Below are 24,919 nucleotides of genomic sequence, written 5' to 3' on the forward strand. Positions count from 1 at the left end.
CATGTGATTGGCTGCTTAGAAATTAAGTGTTAAAGAGCAGTTGGACAGGTGTACCTAATAAAGTGGCCGGTGAGTGTAAGTTTTTAGTTAGTTTTATACTATATTTTGTTTTGTCAAAAAAAGCTTTATGCAGAAAAGAGTGGTACGTCCATTTCATTCATTATTATATAGAGCAGGTGTTTCGTATGTGTTACAGTCTTTAAAGTTTGTACAGGACACAACTTTGAATAAAGCAAATATATTTTCCAGATGGCAAGAGACCAACCATAGACTCCTTTGTCCAGCAGCAAGAGGAACTCTGTAACAGCGCTGTGCATCTCCTGCCAGTTGAGGTCAAGCAGGGAAACCACCTTGAAGTCCATTTGTCTGAGCAGGTTAGACAACTCGTGGACGTCAGCGATGGGAGCACACAGCTGAGTGTGGTTGAGGTAGTTCATGTTGCCAATCAGGAGTGCAACTTTGTCTGTGGCTGTAGAGGGGAAGACATGGCATCATGAAATAACAGCAAACCTAAAAACTCATCATTTTACAGTGTTTATTTTGATCCACAGTTATTGTATTGTGTCTGACTGTTTGCACAAATCTCACCATAGAAACCCCTGGCTGATGGGGGCGGACTGACCATCTGTTGTAGAGGATGTATTCCTGGTCTGCAAGTTGACCTGTGGACTTCCTGTGAGTCTGTCAACACCAATAGGAAAATATATAAATACAATAAAAAAAATCATATGCGGTTTAATTTCTCATTTTTACTTCTACAGGGCTTGGTAACCACACATACTGTAGGGATTGACACACACACACACACATGCACGCACACACACACACACACACACACACACACATGTGAGTCTGTCATTGATGTACATACAACACTGTGATGTAATGATGGGGAACAAAAATGAGTCTAGTTCCTGTAGTCTCTCCTACACATTCTATTAATGAATATATACAGAACAATACCTGCACCACGATCCACTTCTACCCAGGAGGCATCAGTGATAGAACTGGGGCCTAAAAATAAAAGTGCCAAACAGGACGTTATTCACTGCACAGTACTGTACCTTTGCTCCAGTGTGACATTGAGCCTATAATGGCCTTTTTTTTTTTACACGGTATCTCCTCGACTCGGCTTGCCTGTTTTGATTTTCCATTATGAAAAAAGTATCTGGTACTAAGTAACAGGTACTCTTTTAGTGTCTTGCGGCGGCCACGCATGAAGCAGTACTGCCATGGAAAAAGGCACCACGGCCGAGTCGAGCTGAGCCGAGCCGAGTAGAGCAGGTTCTAGCAATGGGTAAGCGCCATTCGTGTCAGACTTGATGCTTGTCTAACTATAGTTTACAAATTCCTGAAAAGTAATACTATTCATTCAAATACCATAACTGTTTTAAACGTTTAAGACGTCTTCAATCTTTCACATTTATAATTTGACATTCTGAGAAAAAAATAATAAATACGCCTGGGTCTCACCAATGGTGACTGTTGCTGTGTCACTCCACGCTTCGTGATACAAATTGAACATTTTGCATCTGTACTGTCCTCTGTGTGCTGTGGTCACACATGGGATCTACAGGGAATACAAGGAGATCAACTAAACACGCCATACTGATACGGACACTAAGAATGACAATTAGTTAAATGTGTTTTGTTGATAAAGGCTTGACACCTGAATTAGTTTGGCTAACGTACTTCCCCTTATATATGTCATACTTACATAAAAATACACATTTTTGTTCATAATATCCCTTTCATAATGATAGCACAAAGGGGTTTATATTTCTTGCCTTGGTTGTAAATTGTTATCTCCTTTAATCCCAAAACGTTTTTTTTATAACCCATTGTTAGAAGGTAAGCAGTTAACAGCAGACTTTGTGAATACACTTACCTTCAGTACACGCATCTTGTGTTGTGTCATGGGCACCATGTTGTGGTACCACTCGTACTGCGCAGGAGGGTTGGCATCTGCATTGCACTCCAGGAAAAGAGTGTCACCCTCAGACACAGCTTGGGACTGAGGCTGAAGGATAATAATCAGCCCACTCACTGCCCGTGAGAACAAACTGCTGCTGCAACCTAGGGTGATAAGATTTACCATGACATTATATCACACGCCATGTAATGAAATAGAACAAGAGAAACAAGGAGACGAGAAGGAGGAGAGGTACCTGAACTAGGACCTGCAGACTGGACTAAGTGAACGTGAGCCCACTGGGAGAAGATAAAGTTTTCGCCATGGTGGACCCTACAGATATAGGGACCCTGGTGGACAGGGGCTAAAGGACACAGGACCAGCTCTGGTGTACTCCCGGTCTCATCCAAAATCTAAGACAAGAAAATGATCTGCCAATGACCAAATTTATAACATAAGTAATAATAATAATAATATTATACAAGGTTTGACTGACCTCCTCTCTGCCTCTGAACCACTGGTAGCTGAGTCCAGGGGGACCAAAGGCTATGCAGGTCAATACCACCCTGCCCCCCACTGTGGCCCACTGGGTCTGCGGCTGCACTGTGATCTGGATCAGCTCCGACACTATATATGTACACACACACACACACACACACAAGCAGAAACAGCACAGGTATTTTCATTTCAATGTGAAGCATCAGAGGCACAGGCACTAACTTGTGAAAGTTGTATACAATGTCATTCCAGGTGAGGGTTGGCCTCCGCCAGGGCTGCGCTTTGTCACTGATCCTGTTTGTAGTACTGATGAACAGGATATTGAGTTGTAGTTGGGTATGGGAGGGGTTGCAATTTGGTGGGCTGGGGATCTTATTTGCTGCTTTTTGCGGATTATGTGGTCCTGATTGCATCATCAGCCTGTGACCTTCAGCACTCACTGGATCGGTTCGCAGTCGAGTGTGAAGCGGCTGAGATGAGGATCAGCACCTCTAAATCTGAGGCAATGGCTCTCAGCAGGAAACCGATGGAGTGCCTTCTTCAGGTAGCGAATGAGTCCTTGCCCCAAGTGAAGGAGTTTAAATACCTTGGGGTCTTGTTCACAAGTTAGCGGACAATGGATTGGGAGATTGGTCAGAGAATCGGCACAGCGGGTGCGGCATTACATTCAATTTATCGCACCGTTGTGACAAAAAGAGAGCTGAGCCAGAAGGCAAAGCTCTTAATCTACCGGTCAGTTATCTTTGCTACCCTCACCTACGGTCATGAAGACTGGTTTATGACGGAAAGAACGAGATCCAGGGTACAAGCGGCCAAAATGGGTTTCCTCAGGAGGGGGGCTGGCGTCTCCCTTAGAGACAAGGTGAGAAGCACAGTCATCTGTGGTTTGGGCATCTGGTAAGGATGCCCCTGGGGGCCTGTGAATGGAGGTTTTCCTAGGGGAAGTAGGGGAAAACCCAGGACTAGGTGGAGGGATTTTATCTCCAACCTGGCCTAAGAACGCCTCAGGATCCCCCAGTCGGAGCTGGTTAATGTGGCTCGGGAAAGGGAAGTTTGGGATCCCCTGCGATACCGGATAAGCGGACGAAGATGGCTTTAATTTTAATTTAATTTTAATATTAGTCCCCAATGGGGAAATTACTACACTACACTCTGTGTACACACTTTTTTGTTAGTACTCACACACAGGCCTGAAATACACACACATGCTCAGGACCAGGAGGTGAACTGGCATCTCTCCAGCCACCAATCCACACTATCCACACTTTACATGTAGCATTTATGTGTTTGTACTTTTAAACTCTAATCAGAACATAGTGATTAAGGGTGCTGCAGTAATGGACGGTAAAAGAGACCAATTGTGTTTTTTGAACATTCAAGCATGTGAACATTTACTAGTAGACCCCCGAAGTATAAATATGAACCTGGAAAGGTGCATAATCTGTGACCAGAGAACACTTTTCTCTCTCATACACACACACCCACACAATACTTAATCTGGGATTATGAACATGTGTTAAAGAAAAAGTTTGGCGTTACAGCCAAATTTAGAGCACCAACTCACATTCTACAGACAAATGCCAATATCTTTACCATAAAGAACAAGGGTTAGAAGTTTGATCAAAGTATACACCTTGCTGGCAAACAAAATCAAGTTTGTTTCAGGTCCCTAGATTTTTTCAGTGAAAGAGGTATTTCCTGAAACATATGGCACATTATGGCACCCCCAGTCCCTTCTTTTATACCCGTGGTGGTGAGGTACTGCACAGCTTCCTGGTGGCCTATCTTCCCCAGGCAGTGGAGCAAGAAGTCCAGGGAGCAGGAACGATCAGCAAGCCGAGCCAGGAGAGTGCGTCCCGGGCTGCCTGCAGCGTTCAGCACCTGTAGTGAGCAGCTGGTCAGCTCACGCTCGCTGGAAGAAAGGAGTTCAAAGGGCAGGGTTAGTCTTGTGGTGACAGTTTATGGGGAGAGCCCAAATAACTTGCAGCAATGTGCAGTATCATGAAGGGCAAAATCCTAATATTTTGTCATATAAAAACAAAAACAATCCCTGTACTACAGCATTAAGTGTTAATGTTTAAATTAGTTATTATGCTGGCGAAAAAGGTGTGGAAATAATTATAGTTATTACAGAATTATTATAGAATAGTGCGCTCTATTATGTGATGCGTTCAATATCTCACCTGCAGCGGAATTTCGCCTGCTCGGACACAGCATTGGCTAGCTGCCTCCATCCGCAGGTGGAGTTGTCCAACATCTTTGACAGCCTGTTCAGGACTTGTTCACTCAAAGTACCAATGTTCATTTTACACTCCTCCATCTTCATATGTGGTACCACTAACAAACCCAGAGATCTACCAGACAAACGGGAACATTAGAGGGACTTGGTGCAAAAGCCTTTCCCCAATAGAAAGTAATAAGTGCCTACATGCCTACAGTGCTTTGATTGTTCACTGAATCTCCCACATGTTCGCCCACACGGCTGGTAACTTTACACCAATAAAACTACAGATTGTAAACACAAACTCGGGTCTATTAAATGAAAATGGGTGGCTCGGATCGCCTGCAAATGAGCTGTAACCATAGACAGTTAAAGAAGATTGTAACTCGCGTCAGACGTTAATCTGAATCAGGAAATAAAACAGGTAAGAAAATGTAACGACGAAAATTATTCAGACCAAAACATCGCGATGATTAATCCTGCGCTGCCGCTTCCGCCATTAACATACTAGCGTTAGCTAGCAATAACATTAGTCAAAGTCGTGAAGAAAACTTACCGACTTTACAATGAGTACAGACTGGTGACCAAATCCATTTGTGTAGAAAGAGGAACGAGTGCCTTTGCATAAAGCTGCCCGACGCATGTTTCACCCTATCAGCCCTCCAGTCTTACGTGATTTAGTTAGTTCCCCAGATGATCTGCTTATCATTTCGGTTCCTCATTTCTGTCATCCTCGGTCGTCTGATCTCGATCATTTGCATGAAGCGTTGTCATAGCGACATCATTTCTACTGAAGCCATTGTTTTACAGAAAGACCAACCTTTTAAGTTTTCACTGATTTATAAAGTATAACTTAATTATTTGGGTCAGTCATTAACTACAGTTTCTTTTGCTAGCAACCGTTATCATATCATGATGTTGATTAAAGAAATAATAGAAAGGCAACGTTTACAGGATATGAACGAAGTCCATATTTATTTATAGTGAGTTTACAATAACAACAAAAAGAACACCATTTGTGGAAATATGAGCAGGCCATGCTCATGCCCATTTCACTTCACATTTGGTTTGAAAACCAAAACATAAATGGGAACAAATTAATTAATAGCAATGCAGTATCCCTAAACAAAATCCTGTATTAAACTACCTTTCTGAAACTGGAAAAAAAAACTTCAAAACAAGGTCCACTAATCTTTGAAATTTGAATGTCTACAATTTTGTGAAAACTGACCCAATACCATCTGCTGAAGAAGAAGCCTGTCTTACCACTGAAAGCTCCGTAACAATACTAAATGGAACTAGTGGTGAGGTTGTTTTGCCACCTACTGTTTCCAAGGTCAAGAGTGATTATGATGTATGAAGTTCTTGTTGAGATAGTTTCGTTATTGAGGCATTACTCTGGTTGTGGGTTTGACCCATTACATTGCGAGTGTTTAATTATATTTTATTTCCACCTATTTTCAACATAACCATCAATGAGCTTTCTTATAGCTTTAAATTATTGTCAACAGAGGGCCATTGAATGTGCTGCTAATGACATTTCATTCAGCAAGCTGAACTCTATCTCTGAATATACACCCTGTCAGGTAATTCAGTCCACAGAGTCTGAAACAACAACCCCCCAGGTAGAAGCCCTCTTGTCAGTCCAGTTAGGCCTAAAACTTCTTCCCTTTATGTAGTCTGTTGAAACGCCAAATGTTTTCCTTCCTCAGTCGCTTCCAGTATTCCCAGGTTTCTGACTCCAGCTCGTGCAGCTTTTTTGGCGTTCCCAGGTTCAACTGGAATAACCTGAGTGAAAGATAAAAACAGAGGGGAATCAGATCAGTGGAGACACATCAGAATTACTTATTGGCCAAGCATGTTTAGACATCCAGGGATTTGAATGTAATAAGTCACCTCTTTATGTCAATAACTCACTGACAGTCTAAAAACCTGAACATTGCAAGCAAATACTGTATTTATTTATCGATGTATCCTTACACTGTCAGAATACCATTCACTTACCAAAACATCAAACTTGGGCTGCATTTAGTATGTGTAGGTGTAGAGAGCATAGAGAGAATAGTTACAGTGAAATGCATCATGTGATGCCTAAATAGTTTTGAATCTACTTACATAAATGTAAACAGAATAGTACAGAAGAACAGTACAGAATGTTCTTTCTACTATAGGACACATTTATTTGTTTTTTGAACAGCTTTTCTCAAAAGAGATCCTGAAAATGAGGGGAAAAGATTTGACGAACGACGGACAGAGTTAGTTCTAAATTATGAGAGAAACCAATAAAAACAAAAAAATAGCAGAAAAAAAGAAATGTGCATGCACTCACCACTCTGGGTATTGCTCAGAAGGCTTCAGCTGGGGGTCTTCTCCTTGCTTGAGGATGTTGACCCCTACTGCATAAGAAGTAAGTCTGACAGGGTCTTTACACACCTCTGGACCCTTGAACTCTTCTTTCACCATGCCTTTACCTTTCCCTTTGGCCGCTGCAAAAACCGGAAAGACACATTTGCAATATTTACATCACTAGCGACTAACGACTTGATTGAAAACAGAAAACAAGCCACTGATATTTTGTTTTAATAATAATGGTTAAATGACGTACACAGACCCTTTGGATTTAGGTGGGAGAACGAAAAAAAAACATGTATCCACCATTTATTTTCCACTTTCATTCACACACAGTGGAGAAAACTAAACGCGCCAGCTCAACTTGATACATGTGTTTCATACGTACCACAGCTAATTTACAGTGGGCACTGAAGAACATTGCGAATAAAGATGGTACATGTCTTCTTTACTCACCAACTTTCTTAGCATATCCACATGTCTGTATTCTGTTTAATACGTCCGTCCTGCTTAGCGACGTTATAGCGTTGGTTGTGATGCATTTTGTTAACGTGACTATCCTAAATAAACTGTACCCTGACATTTTACTGTATGCTAGCTGAAAACGAAGCCTACCATGCTACAGTTTGACCAAAGAGTGACATTCAGTCCCTTCAACTTCCGTTTTGTGCTTTGTGTTTGGCTCTGTGAAATTGAGCTACTGCTCCTCTCTGGCCGGGAAGATACACTGCTAGACGACTACTGCCATCGAGTCATTTCGCTCCAATCCGACAGGTGGCAGCTCAGCTGCACGTGAGCCGGGCACCATAATAACAAAGTAGAAGAAGACGATTGAGAGCTTCTGAGAGCTTCTCGAAAATGTCTGAGTACGCTGCGGCCCAGAAGAGTACCCTGAAATTAAAAGGTGTGGGAGCCATTTCAGCAGGAAAAAAGTAAGTCTTTTGTCATTTGGTACATTGCTTACAAGAGTTGATGCATTTTAATTGACACAAATACTTTAGTAGAGTGTCGCAACTGATAAAAGTGCTTGGTATCCAGGCAAGGTTAATTTTAGCATGTATGCTAATCCAATCGAAAAACATTGTTACGTGTAACGCTACTGAGATAATGTAAATACAATAAATTCCTATTTGCGCGAATTTATTGTCAAAATAGCATTGTGCAGTGAAAACATCTGGTCTCATTTGTGACATCTAAACTGTAGACGGTGACAATACGAGTGTTACAGTCATTGCTAAAAACATTAGCTAGGTAGGTAACGTTAAATTAGCTAACGTTAGTCATGTCCCTGTACAAGTGTGGCACAAGTGTGCTAGTGGTTGGCCTGAAAAGCCGCCCGTGAGCTAACTAGTCATTCATTACATATCTTTTATTCAGGAAGAAGAAGAAGGATAAAGAGAGTAAGCATCGCTTGGAGCAGGTCGCGAACAGTCAAAACGACGAGGAGGAAAAAACCAAAGCATACGTTGACAAAAGGACACCTGCTCAAATTGCCTTTGACAAAATGCAAGAGAAGAGGGTAAGTTGTGGTTCTCCAGCATTGAAGAGATTCAGTGATTGATCGAGAATTTGAGGCAGAGATTCATTACTTAATTGCAATATAACTCTGTGCAAGTTGCTGGGAATTTGCTTCAGAGTGCTCATGACAAGACATCAACAAAGGCGACACAAAAAAAAGCTTCGAGCAAATTTATACACATACAGTATCCCACACAGGATCACACTTGACACAGGCAGATAAAAAAAAAAGAGGGCACACCGCTCACCATATATCTGGATGATAGTCCAGGAGGCTAGAGTGATAGATGTCAGGTTAAAGTGACATGGTGCATAGGGATGCAGAGTGCAAATCCACAAACTTTACAATAAATAGATAAAATAAAATTAGTATGGGTGGACTAAAAACGTATAGAAGAGTATTGTAAAAACAGTGGAAAGAGATGTGCAAAATCACACAGGCTTGTTAGGAGAACCTTTTTCCATTAGGTACTGGTTCAGGGATGGAGAGCTGTTTAGAGATTTAATGACTCTGCACTATATGCTGACGCAGCTAATAAAAGACGTTTAGGCTGTAAAGGTCACATTTAGCAGACTAACTTATCCAAAACCTCTGGCCGCTGCTGTCTGTTTGGCCACCACTGCCATAAGTCTTTACCCATATCAGCCACAATGTAATCGTAGTATTGGGGGGGGACATACTTTATGACACAAGTCAGCAATAAGAAAACCGTCATCGCCAATTGTCAGATGCAAACAATGGGTTTTTGTAAGCACAAACAACAATAGCCTAAAGTTGTATTCTTACAAGAACTTAAATCCAAAAGACCTTTTTTTTGGGAAACTTTCCCGCCACCCAGGATGACAAATAAAGATGTTGCACACTTAGCTTCATAACAATAATATTACTTATAATGCTGCAGATTATTAACTTATGTGCTGTTTTGAACTTTCCCCTTCAACCAAAGGGCTGATTACATTGGAAATACATTAATGTGTATATTGAATAAGATTCAATATACACATTAAGTTTGGGTAAGGTTAATGATTTGTTATTGTTGCTACTACATTATTAGTCTTCCCATCCTATTTTGGCAACATTTATTAGCCATTTTCTACCCAAACTACAAAGTTCATTGAAACAGTAGGTTGGGTGGAGCATACAAATGGTGAAGCACCATAACATTTACTGCTCAAAAACTTTGGATAATGTTTCTAAATATATAAAACATGGCGTATAGAATATAACTACAACAGGCAATAGCAGTCATTGCATAGCATTAAGGCAGTTTTAGCATGGGATTTATTGCTAACAGTGTGACATTTTCAAAGACCCCAGCTGTTTTCACTCACAAATGAGTCTATGTCGAGGTTTTAATAGTGATATGTTTGAGGTATTTGCAGTGTGCCTCAACTGAAAGGGATTAATGTGTTTTTTAAGGTTTATTTTGCATAATTTTTTTTATCTCTCTCTTTTTCTGTAAAGCAAATGGAGAGGATTTTGAACAAAGCATCAAAGACACACAAGCTTAGAGTCGAGGTAAGTCATGTCAGATCCGGCATGGCACTATTCAGCCCAACTTGTTAATTCAGTGAAAAATGCAATAGTAAGCACAATATACATTGCAGTTGAAATGATTTTATATTTATAAACTGAGAAAAGAAAAAAATAATGTATCTTCTATTGTTTGTTGATTTTCAGGATTTCAATCGCCACCTGGACACCCTGACGGAGCATTATGATATTCCGAAGGTCAGCTGGACCAAATAGAAGAGGAGTAAATGCGCTTTCTTTTTAATTTTAATTTTTACCACCAATTAATGTTTAGTAGTCTTGCACATCACATTTTTGTTCACTTGTTTTAACATTCCCTCTATTGGCATTCAATCATTATGTTACTGTACATCTTGGTTGAACAATAAAGGACTTAGTTAACTTGTATCCGTTTCTTTGTCTTGCATTGTATACATCCTTGAGATTTGACAATATAGCATATCAGCTATACATTTAATGTGTGTGTAAACAATAAGACAAATGCCAGAAACTGGAATATACTTGCTTTTTAATGAATACATATTAACTGGCTGCAGAAATGGCACACATACTGTAAACCAGAACATACAAGGTACAGTAGCCCATGCTGAATTATTTGGGATGGCACTGAACATCTGGACTACCCTGAAGGTACCAACTAGTAGTCAAAAAGTATTTAAGACTTTAAATACCAAAACTAAAAAGTTGGTATACAAACATACACAATTCACTCAAAAGTTGTATTGATCATAAAACACTTAAGTGGAACAACTAATGTTGACACGTTGGCAGTGAAATAGTATGATGTTCGTGTGACAAACCAGGGTTGAGTAGCATCTTGAAATCGGTAATTGTATCAGTCGAATGGGAGGATTTACTGTTTTGACACATTTATCACAATAAATATAAAAACCACCACTTTGTAAAACACAATAAGAAGCAGCGTCAAACAATGGCAAAGCATTCTCAAACTTTTATTACGAGATGTTCAAGATTCAGAGAATGGTTATTTCATACAGTTTCACCTCTTTGAATTGGAAATAGTCTCTTTGCTCAAACTGGAAAATGGATTTTCTTTGCTCTGTAGTGTTTCTTGTGTTGTCAGAGTTACTTTGGCCCCAGCATTTCACTTGGCTTCACCCACTGGTCGAACTGCTCCTCGGTCAGGTAGCCCAGCTCCACAGCCACGGCCTTCAGCGTGGAGCCCTTCTTGTGAGCCGTCTTGGCGATGGTGGCTGCTTTGTCATAACCGATGTGTGGGTTGAGAGCGGTGACCAACATGAGAGACTCATTCATGAGCTTGTTGATCCTCTCAGTGTTGGCCTCGATGCCCACCACACAGTTGTCGGTGAAGGACACAGATGCGTCTCCGAGTAGCTGAGCTGAGTTCAGCACATTCTTGATCATCATAGGTTTGAAGACGTTGAGCTCAAAGTGTCCGTTGCTGCCTCCGATGGTGACGGCTACGTTGTTTCCCATTACCTGAGCTGCAACCATGGTCATGGCCTCACACTGGGTGGGGTTCACCTTGCCTGGCATGATGCTGCTTCCTGGTTCATTCTCTGGAAGGACGAGCTCGCCCAGGCCTGAGCGGGGTCCTGACCCCAAGAATCGGATGTCGTTGGCAATCTTCATCATGCTGACAGCCACTGTGTTCAGAGCTCCACTCAGCTCCACCAGAGCATCGTGGGCTGCCAGAGCTTCAAACTTGTTGGGAGCGGTCACAAACGGCAGGCCTGTGAGAGAAGCGACAGTAGAAGCTACTTTCTCAGCAAAGCCAATGCGGGTGTTGAGTCCTGTCCCTACTGCTGTTCCTCCTGCCGCCAGCTCATACACCCTGGGCATGGCAGCCTTTACTCTCTCTATGCTGTATTTAACCTGCTGGACGTAACCGCTGAACTCTTGTCCGAGCGAGAGCGGAACAGCATCCTGAGTGTGTGTGCGTCCAATCTTGATGATATCTTTGAACTCTTCAGATTTGGCAGCCAGAGCGCTGTGCAGCTTCTGCAGGCCGGGCAGCAGGACGTGGTGGACCTCCATGGCTGCAGCAATATGCATGGCAGTGGGAAAGGTGTCATTGGAGCTCTGACTTTTATTGACATGATCGTTAGGGTGGACAGGATCCTTGGAGCCTAGTTCTCCTCCTAGGATCTCAATAGCTCTGTTGCTGATGACCTCGTTGACGTTCATGTTGCTTTGAGTCCCAGATCCAGTCTGCCACACCACCAGAGGGAAATGATCGTCCAGTTTACCAGCTGAAACCTCATCTGCAGCCTGGATGATTGCATCGGCTATCTTAGGGTCGAGGCCGTACTCCTTGTTAACCTCAGCGGCCGCTCTCTTCAGGATACCAAAGGCCTTGATCACTTGGATTGGCATTCTCTCACTTGGTCCCCCTATCTTGAAGTTCATGGTGGATCTGACAGTCTGGGCACCGTAGTACTTGTCAGCTGGGACCTTGAGCTCACCAAACGTGTCCCGCTCGATCCTGTACCCTGAAGCGGCCATTCTGGACGTGCAGATGAGGAGTTTAGAGTTGACGTTAACTATTTGCAAAGCCCGCAGGTTGCAGTTAAACTGCTGGACGCGTCTCAGAGACCGAAACATGGCTTCTCATTAGAGGTGAATCCGGGGGGAGGTCAACGCAGTCTTCCACTTTGTGATCTGTCATTGGGTGAAAAGAAAACTGATCTTGAGTCAGCCAATGGCGAGGTAAGAAAGGCGGGACTTCCGCTGGGGCTCTCGTATCGAATGGAAACGATCAGGCTGCTTCATCCGGATCAGTGAAGCGTCGCACAACATTCAGGTTTGTACTTCCGGTATACAAGCGAAGGATAATATAGTGTGTAGAATAAAAGTCATTAACCTACCTAATTTAATTTAACCAATGTCAACACCAATTTAACAATACATGTAATCGGGATTCAAAATTAGCACCATTTACCAGCCAAATGCTGGTAAAATATGCAAGTGGTTGGTAGATTTGCTTCACTCACCAGCCCAAAAAAAGAACTTTGAACATTCACTAGTTATTTGGCTGGTGGAAAAAGTTAATTTTGAACCCTGCATGTAATGCATCCATCAGGCCAACGTTTGAAGAAATATTTGACATTTCTGACACAGGGAGTTTGTCATATTGGCATAGAAACATTTAAAGTCATCTATAATGGCTCGAAAGCCATGTTTTTAGTTACATGCTATGTGCGCATATTTATTTCTATTTCTGTACTTGTGTACAATTTTGTATAAACTACATAAAGTTGTTGGGGGGCATTTCTAATGGGATGTAGTTATGTTATGTAATGTGATGTGTGTAATGACAATGAAACACATTGAAGTTAATTATATTTGATATATTATAGTTGATGTATTTACCCCCTGTTACAAACCGTACTGGTGGGTACAGAAACCTAACCACAAATTAGGATTATGTTCTAATTTGTTTGAATGTACACTCTACAATGATAATGCTACAGTATGCATAATTGCACATTTTTAACACAAATTTCACTGCTTTTATTTTCCTCATTATATATATCTTCTTATTTCTACTTTTTTATGTTGTTTACTTGAATGTTATGTTTGTCTGTGGACCAAATTTGTTATAAATGTCTTGTCACCGTGGGATAGAGGGAAATGCAATTTCGATTTCTTTGTATGTTTTGACATGTGAAGAAATTGACAATAAAGCAGACTTTGACTTTGAGTATTACACGCGGCTTTAGTGCAAGTACGTACAGTATACTGTGTGGCAAGGTGCTGGATCAAGTTTGCAAATTTCTGTTTAGAGTATATTCAAATGTTGAGGTATGTGCGTCCAAAAGGAAGTGGCTCTGTGTGCTCTGAATTTACTGATTTACTTATTCCTGCCAACTGTTAGGGACCTGCATAATGTGTAGGTTTTGGCAATGTGGCATGCACTTTTGTTGTGATATTGTATAGTGTCCTAAAATATATAATTTGATTGTATTTTTAAAACATTTTGTGACCCTTTAGAGATTAGATTATTTAATAAAGATATATTGCATTTTCATTTTAATGCATGATTTTGTACAGCGTAGATGGTCCTTTATTTTGAAGAGTAAGAACGTTATTTCACCGGAAGTGTTTTGAACGTTGTTGCTATCTTACCTCCGCCGTCTCTTCTCGCGGTAACGTTAGTGTACTGTTAGCTTACTAGCTAACCCCATCGTTTCCAGGTTTCGTGTCGACCTGAAAAAAAGCAAACGAAGAGAGACACCGAAAGGCTACGTAGCCGAATACCTTTTAAACCCAGGCTGCACTGTGGAGCGGGACAATGCCACACAACTTCCAGCCCGGAGATCTGGTCTTCGCTAAAATGAAGGGGTACCCCCACTGGCCAGCCAGGGTAAGCAAGTAACGTTAGCAGCAGCCGGAGGGGCGGAGGGGATGAGCTACTCTGCATGGGACGCCGGAGAAGGTTCTCTGCGTATCCTCGACACTGTCTAACATGATTAACGTTACCCATCATACACATAGCTACAGAACTTAATGTTTTGTTGTGCTTTAGGCCCACAGTCAGTGTACGAGCAGCGTAATTTGCATGAGATGCTGTTGGCCTAAGTAACGTTAATCTGAATGGAAATTTACAGCAGCGAAGCTAACGTTAGATTGGAAATGACGTTTGAGATCACTGCAGTATGTCTAGATAAGAAGCCCTTTTATCAATTTATAAATACCCCCCATACGTAGCATTTCCATGAGTTAATAGTCTGTAATGTTTTGTTTTTCAGAAATAGCCAACATAAATTCAGGCTACCTCCAGGTTTGAGTCCCAGATTTTTTTTTCTTGCCACTTGGTGTTCACTTGAAAGTCTTGCTTGTTTACAGATTGAAGATGTGGCTGATGGAGCAGTGAAACCACCTCCGAATAAAATCCCAATTTTCTTCTTTGGAACACATGAAACGTGAGTACACTCAGTGCAGTACTGTAAGTTACGTTACTGGATTACTTTGAAGCAGATTGTTTGTTTGTCGTCAAACTGGAATTCTCCACAGAATGATTGAAAGGGTTGGTATACATAGTTTTCAGTTCAATAAAATGTATTAAAGAAATTTGACAATATGAAGGTGATCCGTCTTCTTAGTTGATTGTGTATGGCTCTTGATTCTTCTTTTTTCCCATGTTGTTGTGTGCATTGGTTGTTAAGTAACTGTAATTGACATATCATCTCTTTCTATTGTTTATTTACATTTTGAGTGTATTATTTACATCTTATTTGGCTCTTTTCGGTCATGGAATGTGTAAATAGACTTGTGTTTTGATTACGAATCGTTTTTTTTCTGGAGTTGTGCATTACCATGGCCGGGACAAATTAAATAAAAATGAATTACTAGTTATTAGAGAATAAGTTTGAACTTAAAGGACTGCAAATGCAGTTAGCTTTTTATCCATCTAAAAAGAGCAAATTTGTTTCTTTGTTTGCATGATATCCTCTTTGAGAGAAGTAGTGTGGGAGAAAAACACACACCTTACTTATTTTGTCTCACACATTTGCTTGTCAGTCTCATCTCTTAAACTTTTCTTAAGGTCGACTGTTAAACATTGACCCGTGTCAGTCTCTCTGTGCCGAATGTTTGACAACATGGCACCTGCAGCATATTAATCCATCACTAGGTGGCACAGTATGCTGTTCTAAAGTCTCAAATCTGAGCATATCTAATGTCAACCTTTTGTTTAATGACAACATCGGGGTGGTTTTAAGTAAGTAGCTAAATTGTTCTCATTTTCATGTATCTCTTGCTGTTTCACAGAGCATTCCTTGCAGCTAAGGATCTTTTTGCCTATGAAAAGTACAGCGAACGCTACGGAAAGCCTAACAAAAGGAAGGGATTCAATGAAGGTTTATGGGAGATCCAGAACAATCCACATGCCTCCTACAGTGCCCCGCCTGTAGTAAGTTACCCCGATATCAGACACGCATCCATGATTCAACATAACCTTGTACTCTTAAAAATACTGTCAATGTTTTCATGTTAAGCTAACTTTAGGTGTCAAACCTGAAGGTTTTTTCCTAATTGTTTATCCTCATTTGATGCTTATTAAACTTATTTATGTGATTTTTCATTTTAGGAACTTGCTGGTAACTTTTAAAGCACTTTGAATGACCTGATTGTTGATTGGTGGTTTACAAATTAACTTACCGTAGCTTTATCTTTTGACTGTAATGCTGCAGTTCACACTAGGGCGTCCTGATGCCCAGCAGTTTAAGGTGTGATGCTTCCTGCAACATCTATTTTTCAATTGTAACCAGGGAACGTTTCTGCAGCTCTGTCCCCATGTTTGATTTCACTGTCAAAGGCGAACTGCAGAGGAAAGGTAAAATATCCCGCAATTTGTATTAATCTTCTCACCGCGGTTCGTCTGCAGCCAGCCAGCTCATCTGACAGCGAGGTCAACAATGCCGGAGGAGGAAGTGATGAGGATGACGACGAGGAAGAAGCCCCGGTGCCACAGAAAGTTGACTCGGCAAGTGAGGTTGACTCTGATTCTGGGAGTGAAGACCAAGGAAAGGGAGGAGGAGTGAAGCGAAAGCCACCAACCGTTAAGGTAATTGGTGTTTATTTTCACTGTTAGTGGGATTTTTTAAAACCATTAGCTTATTAGAGCACACTCACTATGTTGTTGAGCTGGATATAAAATGTCATTCTTGCTCACAATTATGGGTACAAGAGGGCGTCGCTTGGCACAATACACAACAAGTTCCAAGTGACAAGTTCCACTTGTTACCATGACTATTAGCAATGCTTAGATCTTTACTGAGAATGTATCTGCTTATGTGAGAATAAAAACAGGAGTTAGCAAAAAATTAGTAGTTACTGGTAGCTTCATTTTTTTTGTATTAGGAGTTGTCATCACGACAAAAGCAATCATGGTTAATGGAACTCATCTGCACGACTTGAGCGCAGGTTTGACCGTGCAGATTGTTTGGCTGAAACGGTGTTGCATATGGAAAAAGAGCGGCAGTGACACAGCTGATTATTGTTCAGTTGTTGGATTTGACTCCATGTGTTTTCTATTTAAGCGGGCTCCCCCTCCAAAAAAGGCTCGCGGCTCATCCAGTGACCGAGATGAAGGGGAGAGTGGATCCCCCTCTGATTCAGAACCCACACCTTCAGAGTCTGAGTCCGGCAAGAACAGTGACCAGGTAGCTACACGCACAGATACACACAACTTGGTATGATTGTTGGGTGAAACTAAACAGCCTATAAATTAGGGCTTGCCAGTGGATCGATATAGAGGCTGGATATCGTCTTAAATTTTGGATATCGTAATATCCCGATATGACCAGTTCTGTCTTTTCCTGTTTTTAAAGTCAGCTTTGCAGTAGAGTGATGTCATTTTCTGAACACAGCAGGCTGCTCTAGATGTTCAATTATTTGCCTTTACCCACATAGTTACTATATCAACATAACTGATGCTTATTTATCAAATATCTCATTGTGTGCATATTTTGTAAAAGCACCAATAGTCAACCCTGCAATATGGCTGCATTATCGACATCGAGGTATTTGGTAAAAAATATTGTGATATTTGATTTTCTCCATATTGCCCAGCTCTACTATAAATTACTAATTTGTTTTCTTTCAACAGGATTTTACTCCAGAGAAGAAGTCTGGTGGACGAGGTGGAAAGAAAGCAGGAGGCAGAGGGAAGAAAAAGGTGAAACATCAGCCCCCTTGCACAAAATTCTTTTTATTAAAGATGAGTTTTTTTTCATAGCAGCTTGTGATTTCTTCCGTTTATCTCCCGACTCCATCCCCTTTTTTTCTCTGTGATGTTGCAGAAGGCTACATCTGCGTCGGACTCAGACTCGAGATCAGGGTCAGAGAAGAAGGTAGTTGACAGCGACTCAGAGGACCAGAAGCCTAGGCCAGCTTTGTCTGGCTCTGAATCCCGATCTGGCTCAAAGTCTGAATCCGACTCAGATCCACCTCCCCGGAAGGGCCCCCAGGCACGCAAGAAAGGTGTGGGTTCAGTCTCGTTTAAGACCGGCTCGATCAGTTTCAGCTTTATCCAAAATTCTAGAGATTAATGTCGTTTGATATTAAAGGAAATAATTCATTCTCTTTGATTTGCTTATGTAAATGTGCTTAATGCTTATTCCTATCCTACACCCATCCACAGAGAAGCCCCCACCTAAGCCTCGTGCACGGAAAGCCAAACCCGCCCCGGCAAAACGAGCACCTTCATCCTCTTCAGACAGCGATAGGTCAGTCAAGTCAAATTTATTTATATAGTCCAAATAACACAAATTAGCCTTAAGGGGCTTTACAATCTGTACAGCCACAATTGTCCCTGAAGGAGAAAAATGAGGAAAATGGAAGAAACCTCAGGTAAAGCAACTGAACGGGAATCACTGTCCCTGGACAGACAGACCTGCAGTAGATGGCACATGCACAGAATAACCAGGCTGCTCTACGGATTTCCTGTTGCACCACATATTCAATACTGTAATGTGATGTCTGAAGTCCATACCAGCTTGTTGTGAAAAGGCAGCATAATGGTTGCAATGTGTTTTTTATTCACAGTGACAGTGACACCGACCGCATCAGTGATTGGAAGAAACGAGATGAGGAACGCAGACGAGAGCTTGAGGAGCGCCGGAAAAAGGAGGAGGCAGAGGAGCTGCGCAGGCTACGCGAGAGAGAGAAGGAAGAAGATGAGCAAAAGAAAAAAGACAAAGATAAGGCTAAAAAAGGGAGCGACAGTGACAGCAGCAGCTCAGACGGAGGTGTAGATGATCACCCATTGAAGAAGTCCAAGAAACCCCCTCCACCCCCAATCCCTGCACCCTCGGACTCTGATTCTCCAACTGAGGTACGATCACTTGCTAAAAAATATCACGTGTTACGTAGTCAGACTGCAGGTGACTCCTGGTCCCATTGACACATGTGCCACCTTGTGCTTTTCCCATCTAAAGGCTAAAAAGTCATCCAAGAAGCCTGACAACCAGAAGAAGGCAAGAATAAAGAAAGAGAAGGAGAGAAAAGAAAGAAAAGAGAAAGAGCTGAAAGAGAAGAAAGCCAGACGGTCAGAGGAGAAGTCCAGAGCAAGGTGAGTGCACAATGGAGAACAGACTACGATATGCAAACCTCATTAAAATTGAATGTACACAGATTGGAGTTCTCTCTCTCTCTCTCTCTCTCGCTCTCTCTCTCAGGTCTAAGCCTGAAAAACCCAGACGCAAACCAGAAAGGCAGCCAGAGAAGAAAGTGGAAAAAAAGAAGGGTCAGTGTCTCATTCATACAGTCAGTCAGTTTGTTCACTCCAGTTGATTAGTAATCTTTTCTCGGTGGAAATGTATTTGCAGGCCCACAAACTGTGCAGCAGGTCGACAGGTCAATTCGGTTGATTGTTTTTCTGAGGTAATAATTACGGAATCGTTAACAGAACGATAGCAGATTGACTGTTACATGGTGTGTCCATATGCAGAGCCATCGCCAGAAGAAAAGCTACAGAAACTCCACACTGATATAAAGTTTGCACTAAAAGTGGACAACCCAGTAAGTGACATCTATGATTTTAACAACACACCATTTGCCCATCTTTCTGTGTTTTTATGCCAGAGTGAAAACTGAAATTGTATGAATTTGTGTGTTATTAGGACATAGACCGGTGTCTACAAGCCCTGGATGAACTTGCAGCGGTGCCTGTCACCAGCCAGATCCTCCATAAGAACGCTGAAGTTATTGCAACACTAAAAAAGGTGCATTTTTTGTCTATTGACCTTAATTCTTAATAACTCAGCTTGCACTAATACAGGCTAACCCGCCATTTAAATAATGGAAATAAATATAGATGACGTGCTGTCTTAGTTTAAACTAAAATTTATGTTTTTGTTCAAACGTATTACATTAATCATAATATATAACAGTGTTATTTTCCAATAACTTAACTTGAAAAAGAGGGGGGGGGCTCTCTGGACGTTAACAGTTGCTTTCCGGAGTATTGATGATTATTGGATAATACACTAGTTCACTGCTTAATGCTGCTTCTCTTAGATATAAAATGTAAGCAGAAACACCAAGACATTGTGTGTGTGTGTGTGTGTGTGTGTGTGTGTGTGTGTGTGTGTGTGTGTGTGTGTGTGTGTGTGTGTGTGTGTGTGTGTGTGTGTGTGTGTGTGTGTGTGTGTGTGTGTGTGTGTGTGTGTGTGTGTGTGTGTGTGTGTGTGTGTGTGTGTGTGTTTTTAATAACTTCATGTAGAAATGGGGTTACTTTACTTCTCTAGTTTTATTGATTAATTTCATTTTATTTATTCACTCAAATGTGTATTTACAAGATGTTAAATATCCTATGCCTGCCTACCTCGTTTCTAATAATCAGGGTACTGTACTGTATTTTTCTCATGTAAATGATATTCATCTAATTGCAACTGTCTTCATGTGTATTTCTTTTTTTTAAATGGACAATATAGATTCGGCGGTACAAAGCCAGCAATGCAGTCATGGAAAAAGCTAGTGAAGTCTACAACAAGCTAAAACTTCGCTTTGTGGGAAAGCCGGAGGGGGCAGCTAAACCTCAAACAGAGGACAAGGAACCAGAAGATGATGAGAAGAAGCGAGAAAACACAGGTGAAACCTCACACCTTGGATCTTGCCTCCATCTGGGTTTGATATTACCCCGATTTTGTTTAGCATTTTTTCTTATTTTTATTTTTTCCCATTATCTAGACTCCACTCCAGTGAATGGGGAATCGGAACAGAAAAAAGATAATATGAAGGTGGAAGAAAATCCCAAATCTCCTGTCCATGAGGAGAATATTGATGATACTGCTTCAAGTCCAATCAGGTAAACCAACTATGTGAAGTAATATACAATTAATGTCTGCTCTACTTGTAATTGGCACAGGCTACTAACCTTGAAAAGATGCCATATTTAGTTTTAAGCAAAACCATTCTACGTCTTCGCTCAGCACTTTGTGTCAAAGTGGGACCGATTTGCTAACCATGACGAAGCGTATGTCAGCAACTATTCTACGATATACAAGTAATCCTAATTGAAGCAAACTTTCTGTTTAGACGGAGTCCAGACAGCCCTGCTGAACAACAGCTTCACTCATATGAAGGAGCAGACAACTCCATCTCCGCAGAAATGGAACCACCTGCTGTAGAAAGCTGAAAGACCCTAAACCACCACTGCAGTGGACCAAGTGCTAAAGATGGTGGCCTGTTTGTTTGGCGTCGTACAGTGCTCCAACATTGCAACACACACCCAGCATTTCCTACAGTATCTGTTACGTCAATGTTGATGTTTTGGACATTTTGTACTATAACGATATCGAAACCAGAAGGCCCTGTTGCTCCAACCAGGTGGTCCATTATTTATCACAGCAAAAAGGAAAGCTTACTAGTGTGATAGTTTGTGGCGCTGCGCGAACTCCTTTTACTTCTGAAAATGTACTTTTTCTTTTATACAACACTCAGCCCGTCCTGGATCTTCACCCTGTACTTCTGCTACTAGCCACTTTGTTCTTTCTACCACATGAACTCTTACTTTTGGTCTTCATACCGTATGTATATTGAATGATTACATTTTTAGCACTTCTAACGATAAATTAGGCTGGGGTAATATGAGATGAAACTTCAATGATTCTCGTGGGAAAATGGAGCCATGCCGTTAATTTTTTTTCGCTTGGAAGATTTGATGCATCCCTTACATCTGTTTGCTTCATTTTTTATAAAGCCTACAAAACATCAAAAAGGCATCTTGTCTGTGTGTATGACATTGTGAGAGGGGTAAAGTACTATTGTGAGTCTTTTATGTTAAGTATTTTTTTTTTAAATTACCTGGTCTTGATCCAGATAATCCAGTCTGAATTGTAAAGCCATTAATTGAGTCACTTAAAACTGTTTTACAACTGAGGTCAACCTACTTTTTTATAGCCTTGTTTGCAAATATTTGCATTTACAGTTTTGTCTAAAACAATAATTGCTGTGGAGTTGCACCTTACACCTTGCACTCTCGTCTCCCCTTAGTGTCTGCTTTCAGTAACTCGTGTAATACATGGTAAAAAAAAAAAGTACAGATTGAAAACTGCCCTTAAAAGCTATTGAGTTCTCATGTAGCCGAGGCCTATTTTGACATTTTCCTGTAATATGCATACAACAGGTGTTTTTAGTGCTATGTAAATTGGTAAAACATTTCTATCACTTAGTTGAGACTTGAATAAAAATCTCAGCATGGTTTTTTTTCTATCTCATTTCTTGGGTGTAACACTTAATTTTATTTGCTATGCTTGTGTTAAAGTGTTTAACCAACTGCATCAGCATATGATTGGTTCTTTGTAGGTTCCTGGTAATAAAGTGATAGTTCACACATTCTTTTTATTCAACATACCCCACTGCTGTTACATACTCTACTGACTGTAGGCTTGTTAATGACTGGTTAACATGTTATGGGTTCCATTAACAAAAGTTGCCAATATGAGGAATTATAGCACAGACTTTAGACTGACAGTGTCTTTTTTCAATTATGCTGTATCATAAAACAGTTTGCTATTCTGAACGGGGGGACTAGACCTTTAAATCCACTGATACCATATGAGAGTCTCGCATAATACTCAAGTCAGCTGACTTAAGACGCCATTTTGTCAGCCATTTCCTACACTGATCCATTGCCAGCGTCTCTGCACAACATAGGACGCCCCGTCTGCACTCAGCTTCATCTACCCGGGCTTAGCAAACAGCGGCGGACCCTGCACATACGGTACCCGGGTGGATGAGAGACAGTCTAGAGGGTCGGTCAGCACCCACTAGACCTCTGGAAGGCGCTTGGCCCCGCAACTCAGAAGCGGTACAAGTCACAGGCAGACATGGCTTTGAAGATTGTCAAAGGGAGCATCGATCGGATGTTCGATAAAAATCTCCAGGATTTAGTACGTGGCATTAGGAACCACAAGGAAGATGAGGTAAAACCACCAACGAGCAAACACTGTCACCTGGAACATTTAAAACTCGTATTCATTAATGTGTTTGACTTAACACACATTGTCATTACCGTTATAGCTGACCAGCTAACGTTAGCTAACGCTAGCTAAGTAAATTAACGCAAGGCAGGCTGACCAGCTAACGTTAGCTTACACTCACTCAAAACAGTTCTTTTCAGCGGCTAGCTAATGCTAATTTAACGTTTGTTAAATGACAAGTTAAGGAATGCATGTTGGTGGTAACTTTGTAGTAACATTACATGTCAGGGTTTAAGTAAGGCGGCTTAATGAAGAGTTGTTACTGACAGCTAGCAAACCTAACATTAGCTAGCTAGCTAGCTAGCTAACAGACTGAGGAAGCAGCTTGATAGATAATCACAAGGGGAGATTACTCTTAAGCATAACGCTACAAGAGAGTACTAATAATGCGAACAGTCTTACCATTATGCAGCTTCCGCTAGCTAGACAATGATCGGCTTTTATTGACTGATTCAATTCGGGAGAAGTATCCAGAGGTCTGCAATCTGCCAGATATGTCACTTTTTTTGAGTTGACTGGCTGATACGATGCTCTGATTACGTTGGCAAAGGACAGAGTGTGAAAGAGCCATAGCCTGTCTATCTGCTTAACTTTGAGTTTAAAACTGCAGATGTGACCATTCTGGATGTTGATTTAAAATTGCGTATTATATAAACTCGTAAAGTCATTTGAAATGGGTCAGCCAGCAGCTCGTTTTGAATACCCCATCAGTGGTTGAAGGTGATGTCATCCCTGTCACAGCTCTGTGGTGATGACAGGCTCATCATATCACCAGGAGATGGAGATGGAGATGGAGATGGGTGGGATGGGCCGTTAGAGGGCACTGTTTGGGGCAGCCACGTTTCCATCCTCTCACATCAGCCTGCACTTATAAGCTCTGTGTTGGCTGTGTCTAACCTTGTTCCTGGTGTAAAAATGCTTTGTCAGGTAGTTGGAGGGGGTGGGTATAAGGCAGGATCCTTGGGTTGTTGTTGCACAGAGCTGCGGTGGTACTGTGTACACCTGTCTCGAGCTGTAGTCCTGGTGTGAAATGTAGAGGTAGTGTGTCTAACCAGAGGGCAGCTTTTGGATTTTGTTTTTGGACTTTTTTTCAACGTGGCAGATTTGTCCTACTTATTAACTCACCTGAAAACCTATTTACAGGCAGGGGCTAAACCACCAGATCTAATCAGCTGTAGACACATTTTGCTTGGATATTATGTCATCTATATTTGTCTTAATGTTGTTGGCAATCAAGCATGTAGATCAGCAATGTTGTTTGAGGCTATCGGTGCTTGATCTCTGGATTCAGTGTATGGGCTATGTTCACCAACTGTAACCCAACCTGTACAGCCTTGATAAGGTGGTGGTTGCCCAGTCAACAGTGGACAGTTTGCTGAAATATTAATATGCTGTGAGTGTGCGGGCAAGCCTGAGTGCCTGTTGACTTTTTCCTGGCCAGCCCACAGTTTGTTTTTCACGTGTGTGCTAAGTCTTCGTACAGTTCATTCATTCATTCATTCATTCATTTACTCTCCCTCCCACGCCTTTGGAACAGCAGGCCTATTGTAGAAAGGTGTGAGGATGTCCTAAGTCTAATTCTGTGAAATTGCCACTCAAAATTGTAAGCATATTTGTAATTGACGTCTGTTTAAAAAAATAATAATAATAAAAAAAGATTTAGCACTAGCCCTCTGAGCCTACTAATGTTTTGCTTGGAAGCTATAGGCCTTTCAGTTGATCTCTAGCTCAGTCTGCATCGTTGGCTGAAATAGTGTGTCCTTGTTGGCCCTTTGACAACTTTTTCAGTTATTTCAATGGGTTCTGAATCAGCCATCGAAGACGAGTGTTATGCAGAAGCACCGTGTGTGTCTGGTGATCTTGTGTGGAATCCCTCCCTGCCCGCCCTACAGTCCTGGTAGCCACAATCACTCCAG

General features: G+C 41.4%; 6 protein-coding genes across 16 annotated transcripts in view; 3 read left to right on the plus strand and 3 right to left on the minus strand.

Annotated features, from left to right (window-relative positions):
* Positions 1-5,432, minus strand: part of malt2 (MALT paracaspase 2) — a 9,249-nt gene extending 3,817 nt beyond the window's left edge. Inside the window, exons 1-10 of the mRNA XM_034882413.1 lie at positions 5,188-5,432; positions 4,594-4,764; positions 4,156-4,322; positions 2,409-2,539; positions 2,169-2,325; positions 1,889-2,076; positions 1,474-1,570; positions 964-1,014; positions 589-681; positions 147-469 (exon numbers count right to left, since the gene is read on the minus strand). Coding sequence (XP_034738304.1) covers positions 147-469; positions 589-681; positions 964-1,014; positions 1,474-1,570; positions 1,889-2,076; positions 2,169-2,325; positions 2,409-2,539; positions 4,156-4,322; positions 4,594-4,736 — 1,350 coding nt within the window. The 5' untranslated portion in view covers positions 4,737-4,764; positions 5,188-5,432. The remainder of the gene's footprint in view (positions 1-146; positions 470-588; positions 682-963; positions 1,015-1,473; positions 1,571-1,888; positions 2,077-2,168; positions 2,326-2,408; positions 2,540-4,155; positions 4,323-4,593; positions 4,765-5,187) is intronic.
* A 157-nt stretch (positions 5,433-5,589) lies between these two features.
* Positions 5,590-7,687, minus strand: mrpl54 (mitochondrial ribosomal protein L54). Its single transcript, XM_034882410.1, has 3 exons — positions 7,437-7,687; positions 6,961-7,117; positions 5,590-6,419 (listed from the first exon to the last, which is right to left on the minus strand). Exons 1-3 carry the CDS (start codon positions 7,561-7,563, stop codon positions 6,287-6,289), a joined length of 417 nt encoding a protein of 138 aa, XP_034738301.1. The 5' UTR covers positions 7,564-7,687; the 3' UTR covers positions 5,590-6,286.
* On the plus strand, positions 7,666-10,419 carry fam32a (family with sequence similarity 32 member A). Of its 2 annotated transcripts, none has more exons than XM_034882411.1 (4): positions 7,666-7,912; positions 8,358-8,499; positions 9,964-10,017; positions 10,180-10,419. In XM_034882411.1, the coding sequence occupies exons 1-4, from the start codon at positions 7,839-7,841 to the stop codon at positions 10,246-10,248; spliced, it is 339 nt and encodes a 112-aa protein (XP_034738302.1). In that variant the 5' UTR covers positions 7,666-7,838; the 3' UTR covers positions 10,249-10,419. The 2 variants fall into 2 exon arrangements, with proteins under 2 accessions (XP_034738302.1, XP_034738303.1); XM_034882412.1 differs by having other exon boundaries at positions 7,768-7,912; positions 8,361-8,499.
* A 94-nt stretch (positions 10,420-10,513) lies between these two features.
* On the minus strand, positions 10,514-12,682 carry fh (fumarate hydratase). The gene has a single exon (XM_034882409.1). The coding sequence runs from the start codon at positions 12,616-12,618 to the stop codon at positions 11,119-11,121; it is 1,500 nt and encodes a 499-aa protein (XP_034738300.1). The 5' UTR covers positions 12,619-12,682; the 3' UTR covers positions 10,514-11,118.
* Positions 12,683-14,112: 1,430 nt separating this feature from the next.
* On the plus strand, positions 14,113-22,222 carry hdgfl2 (HDGF like 2). Of its 2 annotated transcripts, XM_034882407.1 has the most exons (17): positions 14,113-14,380; positions 14,863-14,939; positions 15,787-15,928; positions 16,209-16,244; positions 16,403-16,582; positions 17,058-17,180; positions 17,627-17,695; positions 17,820-18,000; positions 18,161-18,245; positions 18,565-18,853; positions 18,957-19,090; positions 19,197-19,264; positions 19,469-19,539; positions 19,641-19,742; positions 20,454-20,610; positions 20,710-20,827; positions 21,058-22,222. In XM_034882407.1, the coding sequence occupies exons 1-17, from the start codon at positions 14,309-14,311 to the stop codon at positions 21,155-21,157; spliced, it is 2,004 nt and encodes a 667-aa protein (XP_034738298.1). In that variant the 5' UTR covers positions 14,113-14,308; the 3' UTR covers positions 21,158-22,222. The 2 variants fall into 2 exon arrangements, with proteins under 2 accessions (XP_034738298.1, XP_034738299.1); XM_034882408.1 differs by lacking the exon at positions 16,209-16,244.
* Positions 22,223-22,611: 389 nt separating this feature from the next.
* Positions 22,612-24,919, plus strand: part of ap3d1 (adaptor related protein complex 3 subunit delta 1) — a 26,605-nt gene continuing 24,297 nt past the window's right edge. For 5 of the 9 annotated variants that reach the window (XM_034882401.1, XM_034882398.1, XM_034882402.1 and 2 more), the window contains exon 1: positions 22,613-22,946. In XM_034882401.1, coding sequence (XP_034738292.1) covers positions 22,851-22,946 — 96 coding nt within the window. In that variant the 5' untranslated portion in view covers positions 22,613-22,850. Of the gene's footprint in view, positions 22,947-24,919 lie in introns of all 9 variants that reach the window. The other 4 variants (XM_034882397.1, XM_034882399.1, XM_034882404.1 and 1 more) reach the window with 1 other exon arrangement.

Source organism: Etheostoma cragini, chromosome 9 (assembly GCF_013103735.1).
Source record: "Etheostoma cragini isolate CJK2018 chromosome 9, CSU_Ecrag_1.0, whole genome shotgun sequence".
NCBI lineage: Eukaryota > Metazoa > Chordata > Actinopteri > Perciformes > Percidae > Etheostoma > Etheostoma cragini.